The 27,858-nt window shown below is 47.3% G+C and overlaps 1 protein-coding gene across 3 annotated transcripts; it reads left to right on the top strand.

Moving 5' to 3' along the window:
* On the top strand, window positions 1–27,726 carry TIMELESS (timeless circadian regulator). 3 transcript variants are annotated; one of them, XM_078076135.1, is made up of 29 exons: window positions 1–86; window positions 12,209–12,373; window positions 12,517–12,670; window positions 12,839–12,908; window positions 13,003–13,065; window positions 13,356–13,457; window positions 13,638–13,793; window positions 14,033–14,166; window positions 14,365–14,452; window positions 15,290–15,466; window positions 16,265–16,482; window positions 16,718–16,821; window positions 16,967–17,136; window positions 21,418–21,552; window positions 21,651–21,802; window positions 22,507–22,604; window positions 22,696–22,816; window positions 22,926–23,127; window positions 23,408–23,553; window positions 24,163–24,248; window positions 24,339–24,453; window positions 24,542–24,624; window positions 24,852–24,994; window positions 25,198–25,378; window positions 25,461–25,529; window positions 25,666–25,784; window positions 26,716–26,941; window positions 27,066–27,170; window positions 27,306–27,726. In XM_078076135.1, the coding sequence occupies exons 2-29, from the start codon at window positions 12,277–12,279 to the stop codon at window positions 27,377–27,379; spliced, it is 3,588 nt and encodes a 1,195-aa protein (XP_077932261.1). In that variant the 5' UTR covers window positions 1–86; window positions 12,209–12,276; the 3' UTR covers window positions 27,380–27,726. The 3 variants fall into 3 exon arrangements, with proteins under 3 accessions (XP_077932261.1, XP_035973046.2, XP_077932260.1); XM_036117153.2 differs by having other exon boundaries at window positions 12,794–12,908; XM_078076134.1 differs by lacking the exon at window positions 1–86 and adding an exon at window positions 10,126–10,209 and having other exon boundaries at window positions 12,794–12,908.
* The last annotated feature ends 132 nt before the right edge of the window (window positions 27,727–27,858 follow it).

The raw sequence follows: 27,858 nt of genomic DNA, 5'->3' as shown, positions 1-27,858 counted from the left end.
CCGCCGGGTCGGGTGGCGGGAAAGCTGCGGCGCGGCGCGTGAGGGCTGCTGGCTCCGCAGGGATCCTGAGGACCGGCGGGGAGCGGGTGAGTGTGTGGGAGAGAGGGCTCTAGGGGACAGCGTCCTTTCGGAGGCGCGGGGGCACTGTCGAGAGTCGCTGAGCCCGGTTTCCCGCCACCGGCTTTCAAGGCAGGGGGCGGGGCTTGCGCGATAGATGCGCACGCGCAATTCTCCACCCCGAGTCCCGAGTAGGTGCCGCGGCGTTCCGCGTTCGCCTGAGAAGCTCCTGCGTTGTCCCCGCGCCTCTCTGTACAGGTGGTCCTCGCGCAGGGGTGGGGCTGTGATGGGAAGTGCCTTGGAACCCCTAAGGTAGAACAGAAGGCTCCCGGGCATTTCCACTTTGGAACTTTCCATCCAGTTCAGACCCGAAGAAACAAGTGCAGCTTGGTGGGCCAAGCAGGAGTCGGAATTCGGAATTCGCTTGACTTAAATCTTGGGTTTTTATAGAATGGATTTCTCATTCCCTTCCCTCCTTTCTCTCGGGTGTCAGGCTTAAGGAGGATACAGCCCTTGCTTGGGTTTGTTAGCTGGACGGGCAGCTGCTAATTAAGCTCCTTTCCTTGGGTCTCAGTTCTTTATAAAGACTCTGCCCTTCGTACTGCCACGAGTTAAAAAGTCAGTCTGGTCATTTCAGATTAAATTTAAAATTCCTCTTTGGCCACCCACAGTCAGGTTTAAATCCTTCACAGTCTGATCCTCTCAGCCTCATTTTCTAAAGCTCCCTAACATTTTTCCTGTGTGATGCCCTCGAATCCCAGCCACACGGAAGGGGTGTGTCTGCGTTGTGCTCTTTCATGCCTTGGTACCTACGCTCCTGCTGTTCTCTCTGCTTGAAGTTCTGGCCACTTCTCTGCCAAATGAACTTCTCTTTCAGGACTGAGCTCACTTGTCCCTCTGAAAACCTCTATTTCCAGCCCCCACCTCCCTGGCCAAAGTAGTCATTTCTTCCTTTGTGTTCTTGAAGTATTGTACCTCCTTCTATTATTAGTGTCACTGATACAGACCAGTAAAAAGTTCCTAAGCTCCTAACAGGTACTGTGCACTGTGCTCAGTGACAGGTGAACAGAGATGAATAGGACAGAGTTCCTGACCTTAAGGAACTCACAGTCTGGATGGAAAAACACATGTAAATGAGTCCTCTGCAGTTACTGGGTGACAAAGAAGTCTGCCCTGGCTTCCTAAGTCCTCTCACTTTGTACTCTCTTGAGTAAGCTTATTTACTGCCACAGCTTCACACACCTTCTTGTATTCTGATGCCTCCAAATCTCCAGCTCCAACCTTTCCTCCCTCAATTTCAGGACTTGCCTGCTTCAGTTTCAGTTTAGAAACCATTTATTGATCATTCACATTGTGCTGGTCACAATGATTCCTGATCTTAAGGAGTTTATAATTTAGATCAGTTAACAGGATAGTGAGTTAGAATCACCAGATGAGCATTTTCAAAACACTCTAATCCAAGCCCCACCCTCTGCAAGTTCTGATTCTCTAACTAGACTCTGGAAATTCAGAGATGAGTAAGAAATATTTTATGCCCTCGGAATCTAAGACTAAAGGAGGGAGACAGACATTTCAAACAATCTGTTTAAATATGACGTATAACATGATCTGTAGATGCCATGATGGAAGTATATTTACGGCACAAAGTAGACATAAAGGAGAGAGAGGTCTCTTCGGGATGGAAAAGTTGGGAGGAAGTACCATTTGGGCAGAGTCTTAAAAGATGAAAGGATACACTGGAGGGCATTCAGGACAGAAGAGTAACTTGAGAGAGCAGCTTAAAGGTAACCAGTAGGGAGATTATGAAGGACCTTGTATTGTAGGCATTTGAAGCTGCTGAAACTTTAGTTTTGTAGTGCATGCTGTAGTAAATGATTCAGATAGTACTAAAGTGAAAGGTAAATATTTCCTCCTATTGTAGCTCCCTCCCCATTTTCCCCAGAGACAATCACCATGAAGTTTCTTATGTATCCATTGAAGGGTTTCAAGCAGGGTAGTTTTATGGCCAAATCTAGTAACTATTTTGTGAATAGATTTAAGGGAACAACGCTGGAAGCAGAAAAGGAGGTTAGGAAGTGGTTGAGTAACCTAAGCTAGAGATATTCAGGGTCTGAACGAAGGCAGTAGCAATGGGGATTTATAGGGGTTGGATAGGAGAGCTTAAGGAAGTAGAATTAGCCTGAGTTAATGACTTGAGGTATCTAGGATGACACCTAGCTTTCTATATGAATGACGAAATAGATAGTGTCAGTCCTTAAAGAGATCCACAATAGAAGTAGAGACAAATTTAGGGGGAAGATACTCCATTTTGGACATGTTTAACGTGAGGTATCAATGACACATAAAGATGGAGAATGCTATTCGGTAGTGGAATGTGAGATTGACACCATGGGAGCTCAGTATGGCAAGAGTACAGATTTGCTGGCTAATGACTCAGAGATAGTAGCTGAAGACATGGGAATGGGTGAGTTTGCCCAAGGAGGCTGTGTAGAATAAGACAGGAAGAGAACTGAAGATGAAGGCCTATGGACATCTGTGCTTGAGAAGGGGAAGCCAATATGGCGTCAAAGAAAGATTTTGTTTTATGTTGGGTTTTTTCCTCCCTGAGATGGAAGAGCTTTGAGCAACTTATATGGGCTGATATAAAGAGAAGATTGGAAACAAATGAGAAATGAGGGACAACCGGGGCACCTGGCTGGCTCAGTCGATAGAGCATGTGACTCTTGATCTCAGGGTGGGGAGTTCGAATCCCACGTTGGGTGTGGAGATTACTTAAAAACAATAATATCTTAAAAAGAAAAAAAAGAAATGAGGAACAACCAACTAAGGGACAGGAAATGATTGATAAATCACAAATGGAGGGCTTAGATTAGAAGCAAAGAAGTCTGGGTGGGCATTTGAAATATGTATGTTTTTAGGCTTGGGTGGAGAAAGTTGAAAGAGTTCTTCCTTGTCTGATGACTGACCTCAGTTGTTCCTCAGAGGAAGGGGGCAGAGACACCGGCTGAAAGATCTGGGAGGCAATGGAGTAGAGGGGCTTGAGGATAACCGTGAAAGCTAGAAACAGTTGGTCCTTGGGAAAGAGAAGAGGAAGTGGGCCAGGAACACTAAAAAAGATTGGCTGGGCCAGGCTGAGGGCCCTGCTCAGGTTGGAGACTACACAGTAGTTGTGTATCATTCTGCAGGGTTTGGTTTTCTTCAGCAAATCTAAGTCAGGATTTAAGTTCAGGAGTCTAGAAAGTGGATGGTTGGACTGATCTGAGGTTGGGATCTTTTGCAGGGTTGAATGCAACGAAAGGAAAAAGATTGACACCTCACAGAGAGTGATATGTAGTGATAACAATAGCAGGTCACGCGGTACTGCTTGTGTGACCCCAGTTTGATCATTTTGTTTTTCAGCTCAAAAATCTTCAATGACTTCTTGGTTTTTGTTTAAATCCTTGAATTGGTAGACAAAGACAAGGTTGTCCCATAAAGTCAGTTCCGACCCCTCCTTTCTACTGCTGTCCTGTTAGTTTCAGCTACCCGAATGGTTTCCCTCTCTGCTTTCGCTCTGGGAGTTCTCTGCCTCAATGCCCCAGCTCCTCTCAGCTGCGTGAACACTATGGAGCCTTCAAAGGCCCCGATCTAGTCACACTTCCTCTGACCAAACCTCCTTGACCACTTTCACCTGAAAAGAACCCTAGTTTGTCAGAATATTTTTTTTGGTATCACTTAATTAGAGCTTATACTGATTGTCTTTTACCTTATTTCTTTTCTGTTAGGCGGGTTTTATTTCTGCAACTACATTTCTTAAATTTCTTTAGCACCTGCGCAACATTTATCTTTTCTTCGCTTTGGGGGCTCATCGTAAGCATTTAGTGACTGATCATAGAGTCCCGTAGGCAGAGAGGAAATTTACATTTTGAGATTTCTTACTTTGTGCTCAGCATTCAGTGAAGTGCCTGGTATCAGTGCTTCTCAAACTATCTTGGTAAAGGACCAGGTAGGTTTTTCCCCCTCCAAGGTGTTACAAATCAGTACTTTTCTTTCTTTCTTTCTTCCCCCATCCCCACGTTTACTGAGTTATAATTGACATATAAAGTACTTTTTTAAAAACACTTTGGTAAAACACTGGAACTATGTAATTACTAATGATAAACAATTAAGATAGTACTAAAGTGAAAGACAAATGAGATAAATGTTTCTCCTACCCCAGACACCCCCATTCTCCCCAGAGATAATCACGAAGTTTTTTATGTATCCATTGAAGGGTTTTAGGTAGGGTGGTTATATGGTGAAATCTGGTAACCATATTATGGATAGACTTAACTAAGGCAGGGAAAGAGGTTAGGAAGCAGTTGAATAATCTAAGCTAGAGATACGCAGGGCCCGAACTAAATTAAATTACCAGAAAAATAACATGAAAAAAACATACAGAATATAGAGTTTTTAAAATTATTAGATTCAAGGGGCGCCTGGGTGGCGCAGTTGAGCAGCTGACTCTTGGTTTCAGCTTGGGTCGTGATCTCAGGGCCCTGATCTCGGGGTCGTGGGATCGAGCCCTGCGTTGGACTCTCCCCTCTGCCCATCCCTGATCGCTCTCTCTCTCTCTCTCTCAAATAGATAAATACATCTTTTAAAAAATTATTAGATTCAACAAACATTAACTCTTACCTTGCTGTAAGATGTTCTAAATGCTTATGCTTCGTGTCTGTACTTAATGCAGACCAGCAGCTTGTGGACCAGCAGTGGTCCGCATACCATGCTTTGAGTAGCGCTGCTTTCCATGCATGATCTCATTTAAATTTCTCAGTATACTGACAAGGAAACTGAAGTTTAGGTTAAGCCACAAACTCAAGATCACCAATTTAGTACTGGACAGAACTGGAATCCAAATGCCAAATGTCATTCTTTTCATACTAGTGATTCTCAAAGCTGGTTCTTAGAGTTGGTTTGGGGCGGAGTTTTTTGTTTGGCTTTATTTTGTTTTCAAGAAGTGAGTTAATTTTCTATTTTCAATAGCAAGTGTATTTAATATTTTCTCCTTTGTTTTTATTTGGTTCTTGCATTTTGAGGCCTACAAGTATTAATTTCAGAGGAATATTGCTTCGTTTGAACCACCTGGTAGTTAGTTGAGTGGGAAAAGTAACTGACATCCCTTTAAATGTCTGCTGAGTCTAAGATGTTTGACAAAGTTCCCATCTGTCTATGATGAACTGTGAAAGTAAAATATAATTAGTTTTTTCATAAATTCTAGTTATCAAATTTAATGGACTGTATTTTATCCTGAGATTTTGTTCTTAGTTTTTTTGTTTTTGTTTTTTATGTTTAAATAGAAAATAGAATATATAGTAATTGCGTGGGATTTTTTTGTAACAGCTTTATTGAGATATAATTTACAGACCATAAAATTCACCCTTTTAAAGGGTAGAGTCCACAGAGTTGTATAACCATTAGCACTATCTAACATTAGAGTATTTTCAACCCCTCCCCCAAAGATACTCTATATGTACCTACTAGCTGTATTCTACCTCTCCTTCTCCCAGGCCCTGGCAACCACTAATCTACTTTGTGTCTATATGGGTTTGCCTATTCTGGACATTTCATATAAATGGAATCATACAGTATGTAACCTTTTGTATTTGTCTTCTTCCACTGAAAATAATGTTCTCAAGTTTCATCCATATTGTAGCATGTATCAGCACTTTGTTCCTTTTCATTGTCAAATATTCCATTGTATAGATATACCACTTTTTGTTTATCTGTTCATCAGTTGATGGACATTTGGGTTTTTTTCCACATTGTGACTACTATAAATGATGTTGCTATGAACATTCACGTACACGTTTCTGTGTGGACGTACTTTTTATTTCTCTCAGATAAATAACTAAGAGTGGAATTGCTGGGTCCTAGAATAACTCTGTGTTTAACATTTTGATGAATTGCCTATTTTCCATAGCAGCTGAACCATTTTGTAGTCAGCAATATGAGGGGTGTGTGTGTGTGTGTGTGTGTGTGTGTGTGTGTGTGTGTCCTTAAGTTACAAAATGTAAAATTGGCAACCTTATGTTAGTCACCCTAAATTAAGAAACAAAAAATTAAAGACCCACCTATGAAATCCAGAAGTTTGGAAGCCACTGTATTTCACAAAACAAACAAATCAAAAAAACCCAAAAACCTATCCAGGAGTTTATTGATGAAAAAAAAGAATTTCTTTTCAGTTGGTTCTTTGGCAAGCCAGAATGGCTGGTTTTCCTGTTTTGCCTCTGTTGTGAGTGAAAGAGGCAGCATGGGGGGAATCGCTTTCAAAGCAGAAAATCCAGGAAGTGTAATAAAATGCTTTTATTAGAACAAAGAGAAATTACAGACTTGTGTTTATTCTGTCCCATGCCTGGAAATAGTACATGCGGTTTCTCCTTTTCCCCCTGTGCAGGAGGAAAAGATTTATTGGAGGTAACTATAGTGAGACCCCACTCTCTTGTCTGTGCATCAGAATTAACTTTTTTTTTTTAAGATTTTATTTATTTATTCATTTGAAAGAGAAAGTGATGCGCACTCATGAGCAGGGGGAGGGGCAGAGGGAGAGGGAGAAGCAGACTCCCTGCTGAGCAGGGAGCCCCACTCCGGTTGGATCCCAGGAACCCAGAATCGTGACCTGAGCTGAAGGCAGATGCTTAAGCTACTGAGCCACCCAGGCACCCCTGAATACCTTTATTTTTAAATACAAGATGTATCTTTTTTTTTTTAAGATTTTATTTATTTATTTGACAGAGAGATAGTGAGAGAGGGAACACAAGCAGGGGGAGTGGGAGAGGGAGAAGCAGGCTCCCGCTGGACGCAGGGCTCGATCCCAGGACCCTGGGATCATGACCTGAGCCGAAGGCAGACGCTTAACAACTGAGCCACCCAGGTGCCTCCTACAAGATGTATCTTTATTATTAATTTCCAAGATCCCTCTTCTGCTTCAGATCATTCACATTTTTATGTAGTTGTTATTATGAACATTCTACTTTATGTGCCCTTTTTTATTTTTATTTTTTTAAGATTTGAGAGTGTGAGTGAGCAGGAAGCAGGGGAGGGGCAGAGGGAGAGAGAGAATCTCAAGCAGACTCCCCACTGAGCAGGGAGCCTGACACAGGACTCAGTCCCAAGACCCCAAGATCATGACCTGAGCCAAAATCAAGAGTCAGCCCCTTAACCGACTGAGCCACCCAGGCGACTCTACGTGCCCTTTTTTAATGTAAGCTTTTGAATTTTAGTGTGCAGTTAGTTTTTATAGGACATATTATTTATTGGTATTCTCTAGTTTTCCTAGCTGTTCCTCAGGCGTGGGTTATCTGGCTTGTTTCCAAGCCTTTACCATTAAAGATAACTCATCTACAGAGCTCCTGCGTGGCTCAGTCGTTAAGCGTCTGCCTTCGGCTCAGGTCATGGTCCCAGGGTCCTGGGATGGAGTCCCACATCGGGCTCCCTGCTCGGTAGGAAGCCTTCTTCTCCCTCTTCCACTCCCCCTGCTTGTGTTCCTGCTCTCGCTATCTCTTTCTCTGTCAAATAAATAAATAAAATCTTTAAAAAAAAAAAAAAAACCCATCTATAAACATCTTCCTGAAGTGTTCATTCTCTCTGAGGCTCTGTTTCTTCATCTGTAAAATGGAAATGATTGTATCTATCACTTACGACTTTTGTGTGGTTCAAAGTGTAATAAAGCTATGAAAGCATTTTATAAACTAGAATGTACTAGGAAGAGGTATTATATTTGTTTTTGTGTAAGTGATTTCCTCTCTTTTTTGAATTGTTTTCTTGGGTTACAATCTCCAAAATGGGCTCACTGGTTCAGAGGTTATGACCCAGGGTAATCCGTTAATTCAAAATTAATTCATTCAACAACTATGTATTACATGCTCACTATAGGCATGTTCTAGGCATTGAGGAGTACAGCACTAAACAGTAAAGTGAAACTTTGCCCTCAGGGAGCTTTCCTTTTGTTGGGCTGGTTTCTGACTTTTAATATTATCATATAAATATATAAATCGATGATTCCTGGGGCGCCTGGGTGGCTCAGTCATTAAGCGTCTGCCTTCGGCTCAGGTCATGATCCCGGGGTTCTGGGGTCGAGCCCCGCATCGGGCTCCCTGCTTGGCGGGAAGCCTGCTTCTCCCTCTCCCACTCCCCCTGCTTGTGTTCCTGCTCTCACTATCTCTCTCTCTCTGTCAAATAAATAAAATCTTAAAAAAATAAATAAATAAATAGATCGATGATTCCTAAGTGCCAGTGAGCAGAACAGTACTAGTCTATGAAAACATTTCTATCAGTCTGAAGTCAAATGAGAAAAAGAAGGACAATGTAGGGAGTTTTTCATAAAGACTTGTTTATGTACCTTAAAGAATGGGCATAGCTGAGATTATATAACATCTACTTTTTGCGTGTGTGTTAAGCTGTTTCTTTCTTTTATGAAACATTGGTGTTAATAGATGTTAGTGGGGGTTTGTTTTTTTTTTAATTTTATTTATTTGACAGAGAAACAGCCAGAGAGGGAACACAAGCAGGGGGAGTGGGAGAGGGAGAAGCAGGCTTCCCGCAGAGCAGGGAGCCCGATGCGGGCTCGATCCCAGGACCCTGGGATCATGACCTGAGCTGAAGGCAGACGCTTAACAACTGAGCCACCCAGGTGCCCCATTAATATCCCTATCTTTAATACCCTTACCAGTCAAGATGGCTTCTCCAGTTTGGGGGGATATATACTGGTACGTGAAATCATGAAGCATGGGAACCACTGATTTTTATTTTAACTTTGTATTATCCATCTGCGCTTACAACGTGCTGTGATATAACTTACCTGGATTCTCACAATACAATAACCTTATAATGGAAGTGGAGTAGGTATCTGTCAGTTCAGGTCCAGGGAGCAGGCACTGAGTGGAGAGAGGAGTGCCTGTGATAGACCAAGAAGGCAGCGAGTTTGGGGGCAGCAAGAGGCTCAGCCCATAGGGCTGATCTGCCAGTCTCAGCTGAGCCAGTGAGAAACTCAGAAGCAAGGCTTGACTGGTAGAGGAGTCCTTGTTGGACAGAAATGGCTAGGACCAAGGACCCCTGTGCTTATCATTTTCCAAGGGGCTGCCCAGGAAGCATAGCGCTGGGGTGGGTCCTGGAGGTACTGTCAGCGAGCCACAGTCTTTGCAGCTGAATGATAAGGTTTTTTTTTTTTTAAGATTTTGTTTGTCAGAGAGAGAGCACAAGCAGGGGGAACGGCAGGCAGAGGGAGAAGCAGGCTCCCCACTGAGCAGGGAACCCAATGCAGGACTCGATCCCAGAACCGTGGGATCATGACCTGAGCTGAAGGCAGCTGCTCAACCGACTGAGCCCCAACAAGCTCTTTCTTGATGAGAAATCTCTGAGCGGGCACGTCCATGGCTGCTGCAGCATCTTTGCTGTGACTGACTGCCTTGGTGAAGAACAGAGAAGGAGGCAGGGAAGCCAGGACCCTGACCCCACCTTGTGACCATTGTCCTATTCTTTGTGTTAGTTTTTACTGAATGATTCCCAAATGAAAGAAATTGAGTGCATTCAGAAATGCATAAGCCAATCAGATTATAAGTAGTCTAGGAGAGGAAGATGAGACCAGACAGACAAAGTGAGTAGCTTCTAGTTAAATGAATGAAAAGAGTGAACTCTTAAGTTTTCTGTCCCTGGATGATTTTTTAATAGCGTGTTTCCACCCGGAATGGCTGAAACACCTGTGAGAGCTGTTTGATTCCAGTTCTAATGAATAGGCCCAAGACTGCCAGCTTGCTTCATGACCTGAGAGCTTTACAATAGGTCATCTGACCCATTTCTTCCTCTGCTTTGCCTGTTGCTCTCTGGTTTTGTCAAAACTGCAGGGGGGGGGGGGGGGGGAGGAACCATAAAACTCCAGGGGATTAGAATCTGAAGTCCTGGGTCTCTTAACATAACCTCTTCCCTTCTCAAGTCTGCAAGGACATCTCCTTTCCCCTCCCCCTCTTAGTTTGGTAGCCAGGTAACAGGTAGCCAGGTAACAGGTAGCTGTTACTACCTTGTTATTTTTGCCTTTCAGGTAAAGTGATGTTTTGAAAGCAGATGTCTGAGTACTCTGCTGGGGCCACTTTTACAAATATTGAATCTTTACATAGCATTGGTCTACAAACTACAAAGGTATGGGGGAAGGGGAGCTGGGAGTGTATGAGGTTGTCTGTCTTAGAGCCTCCCAGCCATGGCTTTGTCTCTGTTGTTAGAAGACTTTATCCTGTCACACCTTTCAGTACCAGAGTGTGATGCTGGGTCTTACTTTGAAGAGGATGTGCTGGCTCAGCATCTTTATAGACCGTTTTTGTCAGCTTCCTAGGCTGCCACTTGGAGAGAACAGAGAGGGAAGCCCTTCAGTCTGGGTGTGTGCACGTACGTATGTAAACACACCAGTGATCTATCTGAAAAAGCTGATGTGTCTAAGGGGAGAATCAGAGATCCCACACACTGCACCTACCACACTGGAGTCCAGGGCTGAGGGGCTACAGGTCCCATGAGACAGGGCACTGAAGAGAAGTCTCCCTTCAGACTCTTGGTCCTTCAGTGTTTTACAGGCTCACGCTTGCTGGGCCGAGCATTCGGAAAGTAGATTAGCACTGGGTGAGGATAGAAGGATAGCAAGTAGCCTAGAGAAGTAGACCAATCACATAAATGCAAGGAGATGACATCAGGCATTAAACCTTAGTCCTTTGGACACTACCCATTTACTCTTGGGGAACAGGGGTGGAGTCAGGGGCTAGAGGTAGCTATGGAACAGGGAAAGGTCTCTTCAGAGGAAGCTGCCAAGGGCTGAGAGCAGTGTAGCTGAATAACTAAGGGGCCAAGATTGACGGACATTCCCAGTTTTCCACAGGAACAGGTTAGTGAACACAACGTGTTTGTGTGTATCTGTGTTATTAGGGTCAGGTTCTGAAATATCCAAGATTCAGGATCTCCTGGGGCGCCTGGGTGGCTCAGTCTTTAAGCATCTGCCTTTGGCTCAGGTCGTGATCCCAGGGTCCTGGGATCGAGCCCGCATCGGGCTCACTGCTCAGCGGGGAGCCTGCTTCTCCCTCTCACACTCTCCCTGCTTGTGTTCCCTCTCTCGCTGTCTCTCTCTCTGTCAAATAAATAAATAAAAATCTTTAATTAAAAAAAAAAAATTCAGGATCTCCACCTACCTGATTATCTGATGAGGGTTTAGGGATCTTAATCAAAAGGGACAAGCCTCAGAAAAAGAAGATGGTTCTTCTGGGGAGAATGATGGGGAGTTTAACTGGTTCCTATTTAATTCTTCTCCTCACCCATTCCGTTAGACACTAGCTTCTACTAAGATCCCCAAAATTTAAGAGTAACTTTGGGGAAGAGAGTGAAGGAACTTCCTCTCTGCATGCCCAGTGCCTCAGAAGCCTCCGGACTCCTAGGAATGTCAGATCCTAAGTAGAATCACTGTATGGTCAAAGCTGGGTTTCTTAGCCCTTGTGGTACATAGAACTGTAACATGGTATGTGGAGGGGCTGTGGAAGGTGGAGGGGCCTTAAAGGAGAGGGAAGCCCATCCCCCCCTTCCTCAAGAAGGCTACGGAGCTCTCTGAGGGTGAGAGTCTCAGAGCTGATGCCTTTCTCTAACCAACCTTTCTTTCTATGCATTATCTTGACTCTGAAACAGACTGTCTCCATAGTTTTAGATCCAAGTTAGAATATGGAGCAGGTGCTTAATTCTTAGGCTTGGAGTCTCCCTGGTTTTGATCAAGTAGAAGCCTTAATTTAAGCTTTCCCTGGAACTAGGAATAGCACTTCTGGTACTTTTGAGAAAAGCGAAGCATTTGAGGGGCGCCTGGGTGGCTCAGTCGTTAAGCGTCTGCCTTTGGCTCAGGTCATGATCTCAGGGTCCTGGGATCGAGCCCCGCATCGGCCTCCCTGCTCGGCAGGAAGCCTGCTTCACCCTCTCCCACTCCCCCTGCTTGTGTTCCCTCTCTTGCTGTGTCTCTCTCTGTCAAATAAATAAATAACATCTTTAAAAAAAAAAAAAAAAGGCGAAGCATTTGAGGACCTTGGTTGGAATACTCTGAGCATTAGGGTCCTGTTCTATCCCCCTCTCCCTTGCATGGAGAGGCCCCTCCATGTGTTATCTTTCCCTGTCTCTGCAGGCCTCATCATTTCTGGGTCCTGTCTCCACCTACCTTATATCAGTCTCTCTTGGCTGGCCCACTGGTGTATGGACTTACACATGATGAATTGTGAACTTCTAGCCACATGTAGTGCCCTTGGGTACTTAGAGGGAGACACTTACCACAAGGAACCAGATTGCTTAGGTGAGTGCCTTTTTGAGGAAACAGGTAAAAAACTTGCTTGAATTGAGGCGGTCTGTAGAATTTCTCAAATCACGGGTATGACTAGCCTGTGGGCCGGGGTGGAGCTTCTTCTAGGGTTCCCTGTGTTTATTCTGTCCCTGAAGAGAGCGTGAAGGATTTGATCCGCTACTTGAGGCACGAGGATGACACTCGCAATGTGCGGCAGCAGCTGGGGGCAGCCCAGATCCTGCAGAGTGACCTTCTACCCATCCTTACCCAGCACCGCCAGGACAAGCCTCTTTTTGGTGCTGTTATCAGGTTGGTTCCCCAGCTCTTTAACTTGTACCGTGCGCCAGCCCTTGGTGTTTGAGCCGATAGATTTTGGCGTTGGACGCTGGTGAGGGAACTGAGCAACGTCTCCCTCCTTCCTGGTCTCCCCAGGCTGATGGTGAACTTGACACAACCAGCCTTGCTCTGTTTTGGCAGTGTGCCCAAGGAGCCTAGCTTGCGGCACCATTTTCTGCAGCTGCTGGCATACTTGCAGGCCTACAAGGAGGTGAGGTTTTCCTTCAGAGTCCCTGGGGCAGAAGTTGGGGCAGTAGGGAAGGAGGGGGTGGGTGCCACTTAAGGTCCATTCCCCTATTTTATAGGCCTTTGCCAGTGAGAAAGCTTTTGGAGTCCTCAGTGAAACTTTGTATGAGCTGCTGCAGCTGGTGAGTGAGGGTGCACCTGCCAGGATCCCGAGGGACTGTTAGTGCCTTGCTCCTCCTCTGGGCAGAGCGCCAGGCTGCTTGGTCATTGTCAGGACAGTGGAGTTTGGAGATGTGGTCCCAGTCCTTGCAATACATAAGCCCCATCCATTGTCTCTGGCTGCCTCAGGACTTCTTGAACTCTTTTCTTCCTTCTTAATCCTGGTTCTCCTCTGGGCCTCTGTCCTCTAGCCAGGGTAGATGCCACCTGCCTTCCGCAGGGAGTTTCTTCCTCTAACTGTCCTTCTGACTAGGGCTGGGAGGAACGGCAGGAGGAAGACAGCTTGCTGATTGAACGGATCCTGCTGCTGGTCAGAAATATTCTCCATGTTCCAACTGACCTTGATCAGGAGAAGGTGAGAGGGTCTTGGGTTGTCCGCTTTCTTCCGCTTGGTCAGGTTGAGCTGCACTTTTTTGCTTTTCTGCCCTCTGACAAGTCAGGGGGGATCCTTGGTCAAGGAATGAGTTGGAGAACCTCAAGGCAGGGCAGTGGAAGTGAATGACCTCTCTTCCTCCCCGTATCACTCACTGCTCAGAGGATCGACGATGACGCCAGTGTCCATGACCAGCTTCTCTGGGCAATTCACCTCAGTGGCCTGGATGACCTGCTTCTCTTTCTGGCCAGTTCGTCCGCTGAGCAACAGTGGAGCCTGCATGTGCTAGAGATTGTCTCCCTCATGTTTCGTGACCAGGTGAGAACCTGGCTTATTTCCCTAGTCCCTTCACCCATGTACTTTTCTGCTGTGTAGCCAGAATTACTCTTGAAATGGTGGCTGAATTACCTGGGAGCAGGTGGGTGACAGAGTAGCCATGTCTTGAGTATGGGGTACTTTCAGCAGTCCTAGTTCATTCACCCTTTCTGTTCCCACTAGGACTGAACCTAGAACAAGGAATGGCTGCCCTTCTGACTCTTGCTTTGTTCCAAATCTAGAACCCTGAACAGCTGGCCGGAGTAGGACAGGGACGCTTAGCGCAGGAGCGGAGCACAGATGTGGCAGAACTGGAGGTGTTGCGCCAGCGAGAGATGGCAGAAAAGAAGACTCGAGCCCTTCAGCGAGGCAGCAGGTGAGTGGCAGGGAGGTGCCGTGCCTCTGTTCCCATCCCTTCCGTATGGAATGCTGAGGGCTTGGGCCAAAGGCTAACACAGTGGGGACCAGATAACAGTTTGCAGTCATGATATGCTCCGATGTGCTGATGAGAGAGAATGGAGATAGAGCTTCCAGAGAATTGAGGAATCACCCTGGACTATTTTTTGTACTGCAGGCATTCTCGATTTGGGGGCTCCTACATTGTCCAGGGTTTGAAATCCATTGGGGAGAGGGACCTCATCTTTCACAAAGGTCTCCACAATGTGAGTACGCTCCCCATTTGGGGTGGGAACATTGTGGAGTTGAGGATGCCTAAGGAAGGTAAGCTGGGGGGTGCCTGGCTGCCTCAGTCGGTGGCGCATGCAACCCTTGATCTCAGGGTTGTGAGTTCGAGCCCCATGTTGGGTGTAGAGATTACTTAAAGATAAAATCATAAAAAGGAAAAGAAAGGTAAGCAAGCATCTCTGGACGTAAAGCGTCTTTGTTCTTGGGCTTAGAAAGTTGGAGACAGGGGCACCTGCGTGGCTCAGTCAGTTAAACATCTGCCTTCGGCTCAGGTCATCATCTCGGGGTCCTGGGATCGAGCCCTTCATTGGGCTCCTGCTCAGTGGGGAGTCTGCTTCTCCCCTGCCCTCTGACCTTCCTTCCTGCTTGTGCGTGCGTGCGCGCTCTCGCGCACTCTCTCTCTTATCTCAAAAAAGGGGTGGGGGGCGCACCTGGGTGGCTCAGTCGGTTAAGGGTCTGCCTTCAGTTCGGGTCATAATCCCAGGGTCCTGGGATCTAGTCCTGCATCAGGCTTGTCCCTCTCCCTCTGCTCCTTCCCCTCTTTGTGCGCATGTGCTTGTTCTCTCTCTCTCTCAAATAAATAAAATCTTTAAGAAAGAAAGAAAGAAAATCTTAAAAAATAAAAAGAAAGTTGGAGACAATAGGAGAAATAGAGCCTCCGGCATTATTGTCTTTATCTATATACTTCACTTAGTACCAGAGGGAACCTTCTAAGAGTTTTTTCTGAGGAAATTGTAGCACTAGGGATGTGGAAAGAGCTGCAGGGGGAGGGTGGTGGTGAGGGCTAATTCTGACCCCCCAACCCACACCCCCAGCTCCAAAACTACAGTTCGGATTTGGGAAAGCAGCCCCGAAGGGTGCCTAAACGTCGCCAAGCTGCCCGGGAGCTATCCGTTCAGCGCCGCTCTGCCCTCAATGTGAGACTCTTCCTCAGAGACTTCTGCTCTGAGTTCTTGGAGAACTGTTATAACCGGCTCATGGGCTCAGTGAAGGTGAGAGCCTGGGAAAGATGGAATAGAGTGGTAATGGGGCCAGTGGTGGGTAAGAAGGGCAACTGGGGAGGATATGGGAGGCTGACCCCGGAGTGTGGACTAGTAGGCAGGCAGGGTATAGGGCACCCTTGAGAGATGGTGGGGATGTTGGGAGGGGGTGCGTTATTGGGACCATTTTAAAAAGGCTTAGAGAGGGGGGCGCCTGGGTGGCTCAGTCGTTAAGCGTCTGCCTTCGGCTCAGGTCATGATCCCAGGGTCCTGGGATCAAGCCCCGCATCGGGCTCCCTGCTCAGCGGGAGGCCTGCTTCTCCCTCTCCCACTCCCCCTGCTTGTGTTCCCTCTCTAGCTGTGTCTCTCTCTGTCAAATAAAGAAATAAAATCTTAAAAAAAAAAAAAAAAAAGGCTTAGAGAGGGATGCCTGGACGGCTCAGTTGGTTAAGCATCTGCCTTCGGCTCAGGTCATGATCCCGGGGTCCTGGGATCGAGTCCCACATTGGGCTCCCTGTTCAGCAAGGAGCCTGCTTCTCACTCTGCCTGCCACTCCCCCTGCTTGTGCTCTCTCTCTCTCTCTCTCTCTCTCTCTGACAAATAAATAAATAAAATTAAAAAAGAAAAAAAGGTTTAGAGAAAGTCCCCAGAGGAAGGGGAGAGACCTGGGGAGAACAAGAGAGGGCTGGAAATTCTGAATCCTAGAATACTGTTACAGTGGTGTCCAGGCTCTATCCCATCATCCTATAGGACAAGGAGAAAGTTGAAAGCCCTGGGGTCATGGGGTGATCTTTTTTCCCTGGTCATTAGGATCACCTGCTGCGGGAGAAGGCTCAGCAGCATGATGAGACCTACTACATGTGGGCCTTGGCTTTCTTCATGGCCTTCAACCGAGCTGCCTCCTTCCGGCCAGGCCTGGTTTCTGAGACCCTCAGTGTCCGTACCTTCCACTTCATTGAACAGAACCTCACCAACTACTATGAGATGATGCTGACTGACCGCAAGGAAGCCGCGTCCTGGGCACGGCGGTGAGTGGGATGAGAATTGGGGTCAGAGTGGGCGTCTTGGCCAGGCTGGCAATCTGAGTGCCTGAATTCTGGGTGGTACTTTCTTTCCTGTTTCAGGATTAAGGTGGTCAGGCTGGGGAGCAAGGACCGGCTGGGTCATGGTTTTTGATAGCACTGTTTTTTGGAAGGGGTAGGGGTGGTACTGTTTGCACAAGCCCGTTTGTCCTCCATTTTTTCTCTATGTCTCATCTCACAGGATGCACCTGGCCCTGAAGGCCTATCAGGAGCTGTTGGCCACAGTGAATGAGATGGACATGTCCCTGGACGAGGCTGTGAGGGAGAGCAGCCGCATCATCAAGAGTGAGGCCCTGGCCTGGTCTCTAATCCTGGCCTTTCCCATCTCTTGACCACAATCTCACTCTTTCCAGCCCCAGCTTCATCCATCTCTGCCTTTCCCAAAGTTTCCAGACCAGTCCTTCCATTCCTTTCTCTTCCCCATTCCTAGACAACATTTTCTATGTGATGGAGTACCGAGAACTCTTCCTGGCACTCTTTCGAAAGTTTGATGAGAGATGCCAGCCACGCTCTTTCCTTCGTGACCTGGTGGAAACCACCCACCTCTTCCTCAAGATGTTGGAGCGGTTCTGTCGGAGCCGTGGGAACCTGGTGGTGCAGGTACTGGGCAGCCCTGGGATGTGGAAAGAGCCGTAGGGAAGGGTGGGGACAGGGAACTCTCCTCACATTTCTGCAGCTTGAGCTGACCTCTTAGAACTACTCTGAGCCAAGGAGGGCAAGGAGTTTGTTGGTGTTGCTGTTGCGAGTCTACTATAGTTTCCTTCTTTCGTTAAATTAATCTCCAGTGTAATGTAAATATCCTAATTCATTCAGGAAACATTTACGAAACACCTATTATGTGCAAAACATATAAACTCTGGGGATTCATAATTTTAGAGTTTAGTAATTATGCCGTGATCCTTTCTGGTTATACTTCATAAGTACTATAGTGAGATGGAAGGAGCCCTAAGTTAAAAGCCAGGAGGTCTAGAATCTCATCCTATATTAGTAATTGTTAGAATAACTCAAGCTACTCATGTCAGTCCCCAGATCCCTAAAGATGGGATTGTAATATAAGCCTGAAATGAAATAAAAAACTAAAAGTCTTGGACAAGGGGCACCTGCCTGGCTCAGTCGGTGGAGCGTGTGACTCTTTTTTTTTTTTTTTTTAATTTTTTTTATTATTAACATATAATGTATTATTTGTTTCAAAGGTATAGGTCTGTGATTCATCAGTCTTACACAACACACAGCGCTCACCACAGCACATACCCTCCCCAATGTCCATCACCCAGCCACCCCATCCCTCCCACCCCCCTCCACTCCAGCAACCCTCAGTTTGTTTCCTGAGATTAAGAGTCTCTTATGGTTTGTCTCCCTCTCTGGTTTCTTCTTGTTTCATTTTTTCCTCTCTTCCCCTCTGATCCTCTGCCTTGTTTCTCAAATTCCACATATCAGTGAGATCATATGATAATTGTCTTTCTCTGATTGACTTATTTCACTTAGCATAATACCTTCTAGTTCCATCCACATCATTGCAAATGGTAAGATTTCATTTTTTGCTGGCTGCATAATATTCCATTGTATATATATACCACATTTTTTTTTTTTTTTTTTTTTTTTTTTTTAAGATTTTATTTATTTATTTGACAGAGAGAGACAGCGAGAGCAGGAACACAAGCAGGGGGAGTGGGAGAGGGAGAAGCGGGCTTCCCGCCGAGCAGGGAGCCCGATGTGGGACTCGATCCCAGGACCCTGGGATCATGACCCGAGCCGAAGGCAGACGCCCAACGACTGAGCCACCCAGGCGCCCCTATATACCACATTTTTATCCATTCATTTGTCGACGGACATCTGAGCTCTTTCCATAGTTTGGCTATTGTGAACATTGCTGCTATAAACATCGGGGTGCACGTACCCCTTTGGATCCCTACATTTGTATCTTTGGGGTAAATACCCAGTAGTGCAATTGCTGGGTCGTAGGGTAGCTCTATTTTCAACTTTTTGAGGAACCCCCATACCGTTTTCCAGAGTGGCTGCACCAGCTTGCATTCCCACCAACAGTGTAGGAGGGTTCCCCTTTCTCCACATCCCCGCCAACATCTTTTGTTTCCTGACTTGTTAATTTTAGCTATTCTGACTGGTGTGAGGTGGTATCTCATTGTGGTTTTGATTTGTATTTCCCTGATGCTGAGTGATATTGAGCACTTTTTCATGTGTGTGTCAGCTATTTGTATGTCTTCTTTGGAGAAATGTCTGTTCATGTCCTCTGCCCATTTCTTGATTGGATTATTTGTTCCCTGGGTGTTGAGTTTGATAAGTTCTTTATAGATTTTGGATACTAGCCCTTTATCTGACCTGTCATTTGCAAATATCTTCTCCCATTCTGTCGGTTTGTCTTTTGGTTTCATTGACTATTTCCTTTGCTGTGGAAAAGCTTTTTATCTTGATGAAGTCCCAATAGTTCATTTTTGCCCTTGCTTCCCTTGCCTTTGGCGATGTTTCTAGGAAGAAGTTGCTGCAGCTGAGGTCGAAGAGGTTGCTGCCTGTGTTCTCCTCTAGGATTTTGATGGATTCCTGTCTCACATTTAGGTCTTTCTTCCATTTTGAGTCTATTTTTGTGTGTGGTGTAAGGAAATGGTCCAGTTTCATTCTTCTGCATGTGGCTGTCCAATTTTCCCAACACCATTTGTTGAAGAGACTGTCTTTTTTCCATTGGACATTCTTTCCTGCTTTGTCGAAGATGAGTTGACCACAAGAGTTGAGGGTCCATTTTTGGGCTCTCTATTCTGTTCCATTGATCCATGTGTCTGTTTTTGTGCCAGTACCATACTGTCTTGATGATGACAGCTTTGTAATAGAGCTTGAAGTCTGGCATTGGGATGCCTCCGGCTTTGGTTTTCTTTTTCAACATTCCTCTGGCTATTCAGGGTCTTTTTGGTTCCATACAAATTTTGGGGTTATTTGTTCTAGTTCTGTGAAAAAAGTTGATGGTATTTTGATGGGGATTGCTTTGAATGTGTAGATTGCTCTAGGTAGCATTGACATTTTAACAATATTTGTTCTTCCAATCCATGAGCATGGAATGTTTTTCCATTTCTTTGTGTCTTCCTCAATTTCTTTCATAAGTGTTCTATAGTTTTCTGAGTACAGATCCTTTGCCTCTTTGGTTAGATTTATTCCTAGGGTATCTTACAGTTTTTGGTGCAATTGTAAATGGGATTGACTTCCTAATTTCTCTTTCATCTGTCTCGTTGTTGGTGTATAAAAATGCAACTGATTTCTATGCATTGATTTCGTATCCTGCCACATTACTGAATTCCTGTATGAGTTCTAGCAGTTTTGGGGTGGAGTCTTTTGGGTTTTTGGAGCATGTAACTGTTGAACTGTTGGAAGTTTGAGCAGCACGTTGGGTGTAGAGATTACTTAAAAATAAAATCCTTGAAAAATAAATAAATAAATAAAAGTCTAGGGTAAGAAAACACTAATTCAAAGGGAAACATGCACCCCTTTGTTTATTGCAGCATTATTTATAATAGCCACACTATGGAAGCAGCCCAAGTATCTATCCATAGATGAATGGATAAAGATGTGTATTTTTTATATATATATATATAAAATAGAATATTATTCAGCCATAAAAAAGGATGAACTCGCCATTTGCAACAACACAAATGGAGCTAGAGAGAATAATGCTAAGTGAAATAAGTCAGCAGAGAAAGGCAAATACCATATGATCTCACTCATATGTGGAATTTGAGAAATAAAACAAGCAGAGGAAAAAGAGACAAACCAAAAATCAGACTCTTAACCGATAGAGAACAAACTAATGGTTACCAGACAGGAGGTGGGTGGGGGGCATGGGGGAAATAAAGAATGGGGATTAAAGAGTACACTTATCATGATGAGAAAAATGAAATACAATGATAAAGTCTAAGACAAGAAGAAAATCTCAATGAATTTGTATATCCTGCAGACACAGGCACTCTGCTTTGTAAAAATCTTCCTGTAATTCTATTTGCTGTGGCTTACAGTTTGGTCAGAACTAGACTTTAAAGTAGTACCAGTGAGACCTTACAAAAAGATATTTTTACATTCAGGGCTCTATTGTATTCTCAGAAATACTAGGTGCCATTGTTTACTGAGTGTTTACTGTGTGTCAGATGCTGTGCTTAGGTTTTCATGTCATCCTCATGGTAGCGCTAGGACCTGTGCACACGGTGGTGAAGCAGCTTGTTCGAGGTCTTGCTAGTGCCTAGTGTCAGTACTTAAATCCAGATCTGTTGGGCTCCGAAGCTTATGCTACTAACCTTTGGTGTGTTAGGAGTTTCTTGAATAGAGCGTGAGCCTCAAGGGCCTCCTAGTCCATACTATTTGCCTGTGCCCCAAACTGGTTCACAGCCTTGATTTGGGGGAGCAGAGGTGGGGTGCTGACTGTCATTTTCCTGCTTTTCCGGAGAAAAAAAATACAGGTTATGTGTACATAGTGCTTTGCATTTTACAAAGCCTTTTCGTATCGAATTTCGTATCCTCATAGTCAGTCTGTTCATTCTGTAAACTTTTGCTTAAGATATCACTGCTTTGGGGAGATCCCTGACCCCAAGAAATAAGTCAAGTACTATTCCTGTGTTTTGCCGTAGCATTTTATGCCCAGCCATATTCTAGTTCTTGCCCATACTGTAATATACTTTACCTGTCTCCTCCACTGGACTGTGCTCCTCAAGGGCAGGGAAATAGACCGTTCACTCTTGCTTCCCTATTGCTTATGAATAGCACACAGTGGTCACTCTGTGACTATCAAATTAATTAATTCAGGCCTCTAATGAATGATTGGAGAAGACATTGATGGGAAAACATCCTCTTAGCTTTCCAGCCATCCTAACAACAGTTCTTTCTCCAAAGAACAAACGAAAGAAGAAAAAGAAGAAAAAGAAGGTTCTAGATCGGCCTGTTGCTTCTGGTGATGTCCCCTCTGGTGCAGGGGCACTAGAGGCTGTGTGGCCATCCCTGGCCGAGCAGCTACAGTGCTGTGCCCAGGTAGGTTGCTGCAGACGCCCTCCCTTACCCGGGGGTAGTGCGCTGGTGGGCTGTCTGGGGTTCCCTCCTCTGTTCCCATAGCCTTAATCCCGCTCTAGGGTCCAGAGCTCAGCGTGGACTCCGTGGTTCCCTTTGATGCGGCTTCAGAGGTGTCTGTGGAAGAGCAGCGGGCAGAAGCCATGGTGCGGATCCAAGACTGTCTCCTGGCTGGCCAGGCCCCACAGGCCCTGGCCCTCCTTAGGTCTGCCCGGTAAGAGCTCTGCGCCCCCACCCCCGTCCTCGTGGATCCAGCTCCTGGGCTTTTGGGGGCAGAGGGAGGCTTTCCCTGGTGGTCCAGGTTTCTTTGTCTTCCAAAGAGAGAAGCCCCATGAGAAGCACAGGGTCTGTACTGAGCACCGAGTCCTGGGAAGTTTCGATTGGCATATTGGGGGTTGGGTTGTTCGTTTTTCTTTTATTCTTGAGAAATATCAGAAAGCACAGTTAATTGGAAAAAATACAAATAATTCTACTGGCTAAAGGTAATCAGTCATCTTTAACATTTTGATGAGTCATCTTTCTTTTTTCCCTCCGTGTTATGTATAGACATACACAACTTTTTTTACAACAATGAAATGCTGTACGTCCTGTTTTATAGTATTTTTTTTTACTTCTCAGTATGTCGTGAGCATCGTGTCTCATGAGATATAGTGCCGTAATTGTTAATGGCAATGTGAGACGTACCTTTGTTCAACCAAGTGTGAGACATTTCGATTGTTTGCATTTTGTTCGTGCGGTATTCAGTGCAGTGTGGCTGATGAGGGAGGATTTCCCTAGAGTCTTTGTTTCATCTTTGAGGTAATAGTTTGCATTCTCTTCCTGGCTGACAGATGAAAGATGAGTCCAAATTCCTTCGCCCACCTCAAATTGTAACTCAGATTCCCCCTGGCTAAGGTCTTTTTTCTCTCCGTGCTTCAGGGAGGTGTGGCCAGAAGGAGATGTGTTTGGCCCTCAAGACATTTCTGCAGAGGAAGAGATCCAGCTGCTGAAACAGATCCTCTGCGCCCCGCTTCCCCGTGAGTCTCCGTGTCCTTCACATGCCCTTCCTTCCAGCTCTCCTCTAGAACCAGCCTCCCAGAGACCCAGTAATCCTCACTTTTTCTATAGGGCAGCAGGGGCCAGAGGAACAAGGGGCAGAGGAAGAGGAGGACGAGGACGAGGAGGAGGAAGAGTTGCAAGCGGTCCAGGTGTCAGAGAAAGAATTTAATTTCCTGGACTACCTGAAACGGTGCGCGCCGAGCAGTCGCAGTCGGGCCCCGGGTGGAGACTGTAGAGCTGGGAGGCTGAGCAGCGTCCTTCCCGTGCTGACCCGCTCGCTCCCTCCCGTCCCGGCGCAGTTTTGCAAGCTCAGCTGTTGTGCGAGCCTGCGTGCTCCTGCTGCGGAGCTACGCACAGAACAGCGCCCACACCAACCGCTGCGTGGTCAAGCTGCTGCACCGCCTGGCCCACGACCTCCGGATGGAGGGCCTGCTCTTCCAGCTCTCACTCTTCTGCCTCTTCAACCGGCTGCTCAGCGACCCGGCCGCCGGGGCCTACAAAGTGAGCACGCAGCAAGCAGCGGGCATCGAGAGGCGTAGGGGAGTGCTAGGGTCACAAAGGATAGTGTTCAGGAGACAAAGGGTGCTGAGCGGTGCCGAGGGCTGAGAGGTGACAGAACGGTGAGGAAGCAGGCAGGCAGGTTGAGGGGGCTGGGGGAGGGGGGCGGCTAGGAGAGTCTGAGTGAGGAGGGGCAGCCGGGAACAGGCAGAAAGTACCGAGAGGGCCTGGTTGATGTGTACACTTAGGCCAGAGGTCGCACAGCAGCCTCCCTCGCCCACAGGAGCTCGTGACTTTCGCCAAGTACATCCTGGGCAAGTTCTTTGCGTTGGCTGCAGTCAACCAGAAAGCCTTTGTGGAGCTGCTGTTCTGGAAGAACACAGCTGTGGTCCGAGAGATGGCCGAGGGCTATGGCTCTCTGGACGGCGGGTGAGCTTGAAGATGGGGACCGATGGGCAATAGTGGGTGACACGGTCACAGAGTGTCAAAGCTGGAGGAGCTTGCAGATCAGCTAGTCTGACTTTCTTCCCCTTTCATAGGTGAGAAAACAAGCCCCCAAGGTGAAATGTTTTCCCTGAGGTCACCCAAGAGAGGAAGTGGGACTGGATCCTAAGTCTCCTGTCTACTCTGGTTTCCTTCCTTCACCCGCCTTTGTGGGGGGCGGTCAGTTGGCAGTGGGGTGGCCCCTTAGAGTCCGTGTGTACCCCGTCCCAAAATGTGCCAGGAAACTGAGGATTCATGGAAATGCTTGCCCTCTTTCCCTGTAGCTCAGCTCCTCTCCTTTTCCCATAATCCGCTCAGCCCTTGCTGTGTCGGCTTCCATAGGCCCAACCCAGAAAGTCTCTTCGTTTGACTTTTGGGATCGTAAGTGGAAGGAGAATGAGGGAAAGGAAGCACACCTTAGGCCTCCGCTAGCTGGCTCCTCTGACTTACCTGCGTTGCCCTTCTTATTCTTTTGAGAGCTGACCAGAGAGGGCCTTTGGTTTCCTCTCTTGGGGCCAACATCCTACGTGCTCCCTTTCTCCTTTCCCCATTTAGATCCTCCAGTCGCAAACCCCCTATGTGGAGCCCCGAGGAGGAGGCCCAGCTTCAGGAATTGTACCTTGCCCATAGGGATGTGGAAGGTATATGAGCCCTTGAGATCTGAAGATTTCTGAAGTGGGCAGCCTGAGCTCCAGGACCCCCTTTACTGCCTCACTCCCCCTCCCTCTTAGGTCAGGGTGTGGTGGACATCATCTTGGCCCACCTGAAAACCCCTCGAACACGCAAGCAGGTCATCCACCATCTGGTACGGCTGGGCCTGGCTGACAGCGTCAAGGACTTCCAAAGGTAGAGGTGCATGCTCTGGAGGGCATTGAGATAGGGAGTCCTCCATTTGCTCCCTGGGCCCCTCTTCCACTGACGTGTCCTTAAGCAGGAAAGGAACCCATATTGTACTGTGGACGGAAGATCAGGAGCTAGAGCTGCAGCGGCTGTTTGAGGAGTTCCAGGACTCAGATGGTAAGTGATGGCGGGACTCCTGAGCCGCTGAGATGAGAGCCGAGCTGTCCGTGTCTTGCCCCTGCCTCCTGTTCCCGAGGAAGGCTTGTTCCATCCCTTCTTCCCTTTATTATATTTGTGGTGTCATTTGTGAGTGAATTGAATTAGCCTCTTTGCAGAGGCCTCTGCTCTCCTTCACTACTCCCTTCCCCCTGTTGCTCTCGTATTTACGCTTGCCCTCTTTGTAGACGTGCTGGGCCACATCATGAAGAATATCACGGCCAGACGCTCACGGGCCCGAATAGTGGAGAAGCTGCTGGCTCTGGGACTGGTGGCTGAGCGGCGGCAGCTATATAAGAAACGCCGCAAGAAGCTGGCGCCCTCAAGCTTGGTAACAGTCTTTCCCTGGCTCTGCAGGCCGCCCTCCACCCCACCCCCGCAGTGCTCCTCACAGGTAGCTCACCTGGATGGTTCCTGCCTTAGGCTCTTTCTGGCTAGGTCCCCCCAGTTTCCAGGGGTGGTCAGGAACCAGAGGACTCCACGCCATTCCTCATCTTGTCCCCTTTTTTCATTTCCCACCCCACTGAATTTTAGCCTAATGGAGAGGAGTCCCAGAAAGATTTTTACCAGGAAGATCTGGAAGAAGGAGAAAACCGGCCAGAGGCAGAGAGTGACGAGGATGAAGGGAAAGAGGAGGAGGACTCAGAAGCAGAACAAGCCGAGGGGAGCTCAGTCCTTTCAGCTGAGACCCTTGGGCAAAGCCTGTCGCAGGAAGGTGAGGCCTTGGGCCGGGAGAGATGTCTCAGGTGGAGGGGTGGGCAGTATGAGCCCATGGTAAGTCTCCCTCCTTCCCGTAGGCTTCTCTGCTCCCCTTCTGTGGCTGCAGAGCTGTCTGATTCGAGCAGCTGACAACCGAGAAGAGGACGGTGAGCGGATAACTGGCGGTTTCCAGGGCTGGGGTAGCGGCAGCTGCCGGACACGTGCCCGTGGGATGCTGGCCGTGGGATGGACCACCAGGTCTGGCTTCCGCTCTTCACCACATGACCACTGACCCCGTCCTAGGCTGCTCGCAGGCCGTGCCTTTGGTGCCGCTGACGGAAGAAAATGAGGAAGCGATGGAAAATGAGCAGTTTCAACAGCTATTGCGCAAGCTCGGGGTTCGGCCTCCTGCCTCTGGGCAGGTAAATACCCTGGTTCCACTTTCAGCCACGGCGGCGTGTTGCTGCTCCTTTACAGTACATCTCTTCCTCCTCATTGCAGTTGCCATCTCTGACTTCCTTCCTGGTCAGCTCTGACCGAGGCTCCTGCAGCACCCGGCCTGTTCATGTTCTCTGGTCTCCCCGTCCCCTACTCCACCTACCGTGCTGCCCCCCAAGTTATCTTTCTAAAGTAGGGTTTTGAGTATATCACTCCCCTGTCCAGAGCACTGGGTGGTTCCCCACTGTCGGCGGGACAGAGTCCGCAGCCTCTGAGTGGCATGCCTGGCCTTGGCCAGCCTTTGCACCCTCACGGCCACGTCACCCACACACCTCCCTTTCACCATCGTCATCCTGGACTACTTTCCATACCTCCAAACAGCTGGTCGTGCCAGTCCCTCCACTGGATGGCTCCGACTGCACATACAAGGCGACACTCACCTGTCACCCATCTTCCTGATGAACCTCCACTCAGCCTTCAAGAGTCAGTTCAGTTGTCCCCTCCTCAGAGAAGTGTCCCTATCACTCCTTCAACCTCTGAAGTGACAGTAGTAACTTTGGTAGCTGGGATTTGCTCATTCCCCTGATGTAGCCCCAATCCTGTGATGTTACAGTATGTTGGTTCTTTCTTCCACTAGATTGTGGGTTTCTTGAAAGCAGGGATCATATCTGATTCACCTTTAGATCCCCGATATCCATTCATTGATTTATTTCCTTAACAACTGAATTTCCTGGGAACCTTTGGATGTATCAGGCACTGTGCATATATTGGATAAATAAGCAGTAAGAATTTACAACCTTTGTGGATCTTCACCAATGTGGGATCATATTTATTCAATGAATAATATCAAGATCTGGTGAACTAGAGTCTGCTCCTTTCCTGTTACTCCCATTTTCAACTTCTTTGCTCCTGTAGGAAACCTTCTGGAGAATTCCAGCTAAGCTGAGTCCTACCCAGCTCCGGAAGGTAGCGGCTTCTTTGAGTCAGCCAGAGAAGGAGGAAGAACTTCAGCCAGGACCAGAACCTAAAGTGCCCGGAGAGCAAGGCCCTGAAGAGGAGCACCAAAAGGAGCACCGTGCACAGGCCCTAAGGGCCCTCCTGCTAGCCCGAAAAAAGAAAGCCGGCCTGGTGTCCCCAGGGGGTAAGACCACTTGCCTATTGGGTACTTACTATGGGCCAGCCATGTTGATTGAGAGGACTGATAGGGTATTTTGAGAATATGAGGGCCCGGTTCCCTAATTCCATGCCTCTTATGGTCATTTCAGGGGAAGGGGCTGCTGGCGAGAAAGAACAGCTGAAAATGGCACCCAGGAAGCGACAACTGCTAGACAGCGATGAGGAACAGGATGAAGACGAGGGCAGGAGCAAAGGTAGGGAGTCTGACTGGGATCTGCTTTTTCTTCTGACCTCTAGCATTCTTCTCCTCAGTCCTGAAGATCAGCGCTACTGCCCCACTTCCCCCTTAACATATTTACTCTCTCTTCTCACCCCTGTCGTTCCCCTAGCCCCAGAGTCAAGAGCTCCAGAAATCCTAAAGAAGAAACGGTTCCAGATTGAGGATGAAGATGAGAGCGACTGAAGACCTAGAAGCTTTGGGGAAGGGTTAGACCATTTTTAGGTGGGGAATTTAAGTCAGAGTTCAGAGGGTCACACAGGACCCAGAGACTCCTCTTACCAGACAGAAGCAGTAGAGTCCTGGGCTTCCCCGTGGATCTGCGGTTCTGGAAGTTCAGGCAGGGACACCTGGGTGGCTCAGTCGTTAAGCGTCTGCCTTCGGCTTGGGTCATGATCCCAGGGTTCTAGGATCGAGCCCCGGATCGGGCTCCCTGCTCCGTGGGAGGCCTGCTTCTCCCTGTCCCAGTCCCCCTGCTTGTGTTCCCTCTCTCGCTGTCTCTGTCAAATAAATAAAAGGCAACAGCTGTTGGATTCCTCTGCAGTCACTCCTTGCTTCTCCCAGTTTTAGCAGAATGCCTCAGTAGCTCTCTGGGGACTTACTCTTCTTCTAGGATCCATTTCTTTGGGTTAGTAGCGCCCCTTATCAAATGGGAGACGTGAGCA

The sequence above is a fragment of the Halichoerus grypus genome, chromosome 6 (genome assembly GCF_964656455.1).
Source record: "Halichoerus grypus chromosome 6, mHalGry1.hap1.1, whole genome shotgun sequence".
Taxonomy (NCBI): Eukaryota; Metazoa; Chordata; class Mammalia; order Carnivora; family Phocidae; genus Halichoerus; species Halichoerus grypus.
Note: the sequence above shows the minus strand (reverse complement) of the source record. Positions and strands in the feature narration are given on the sequence as shown.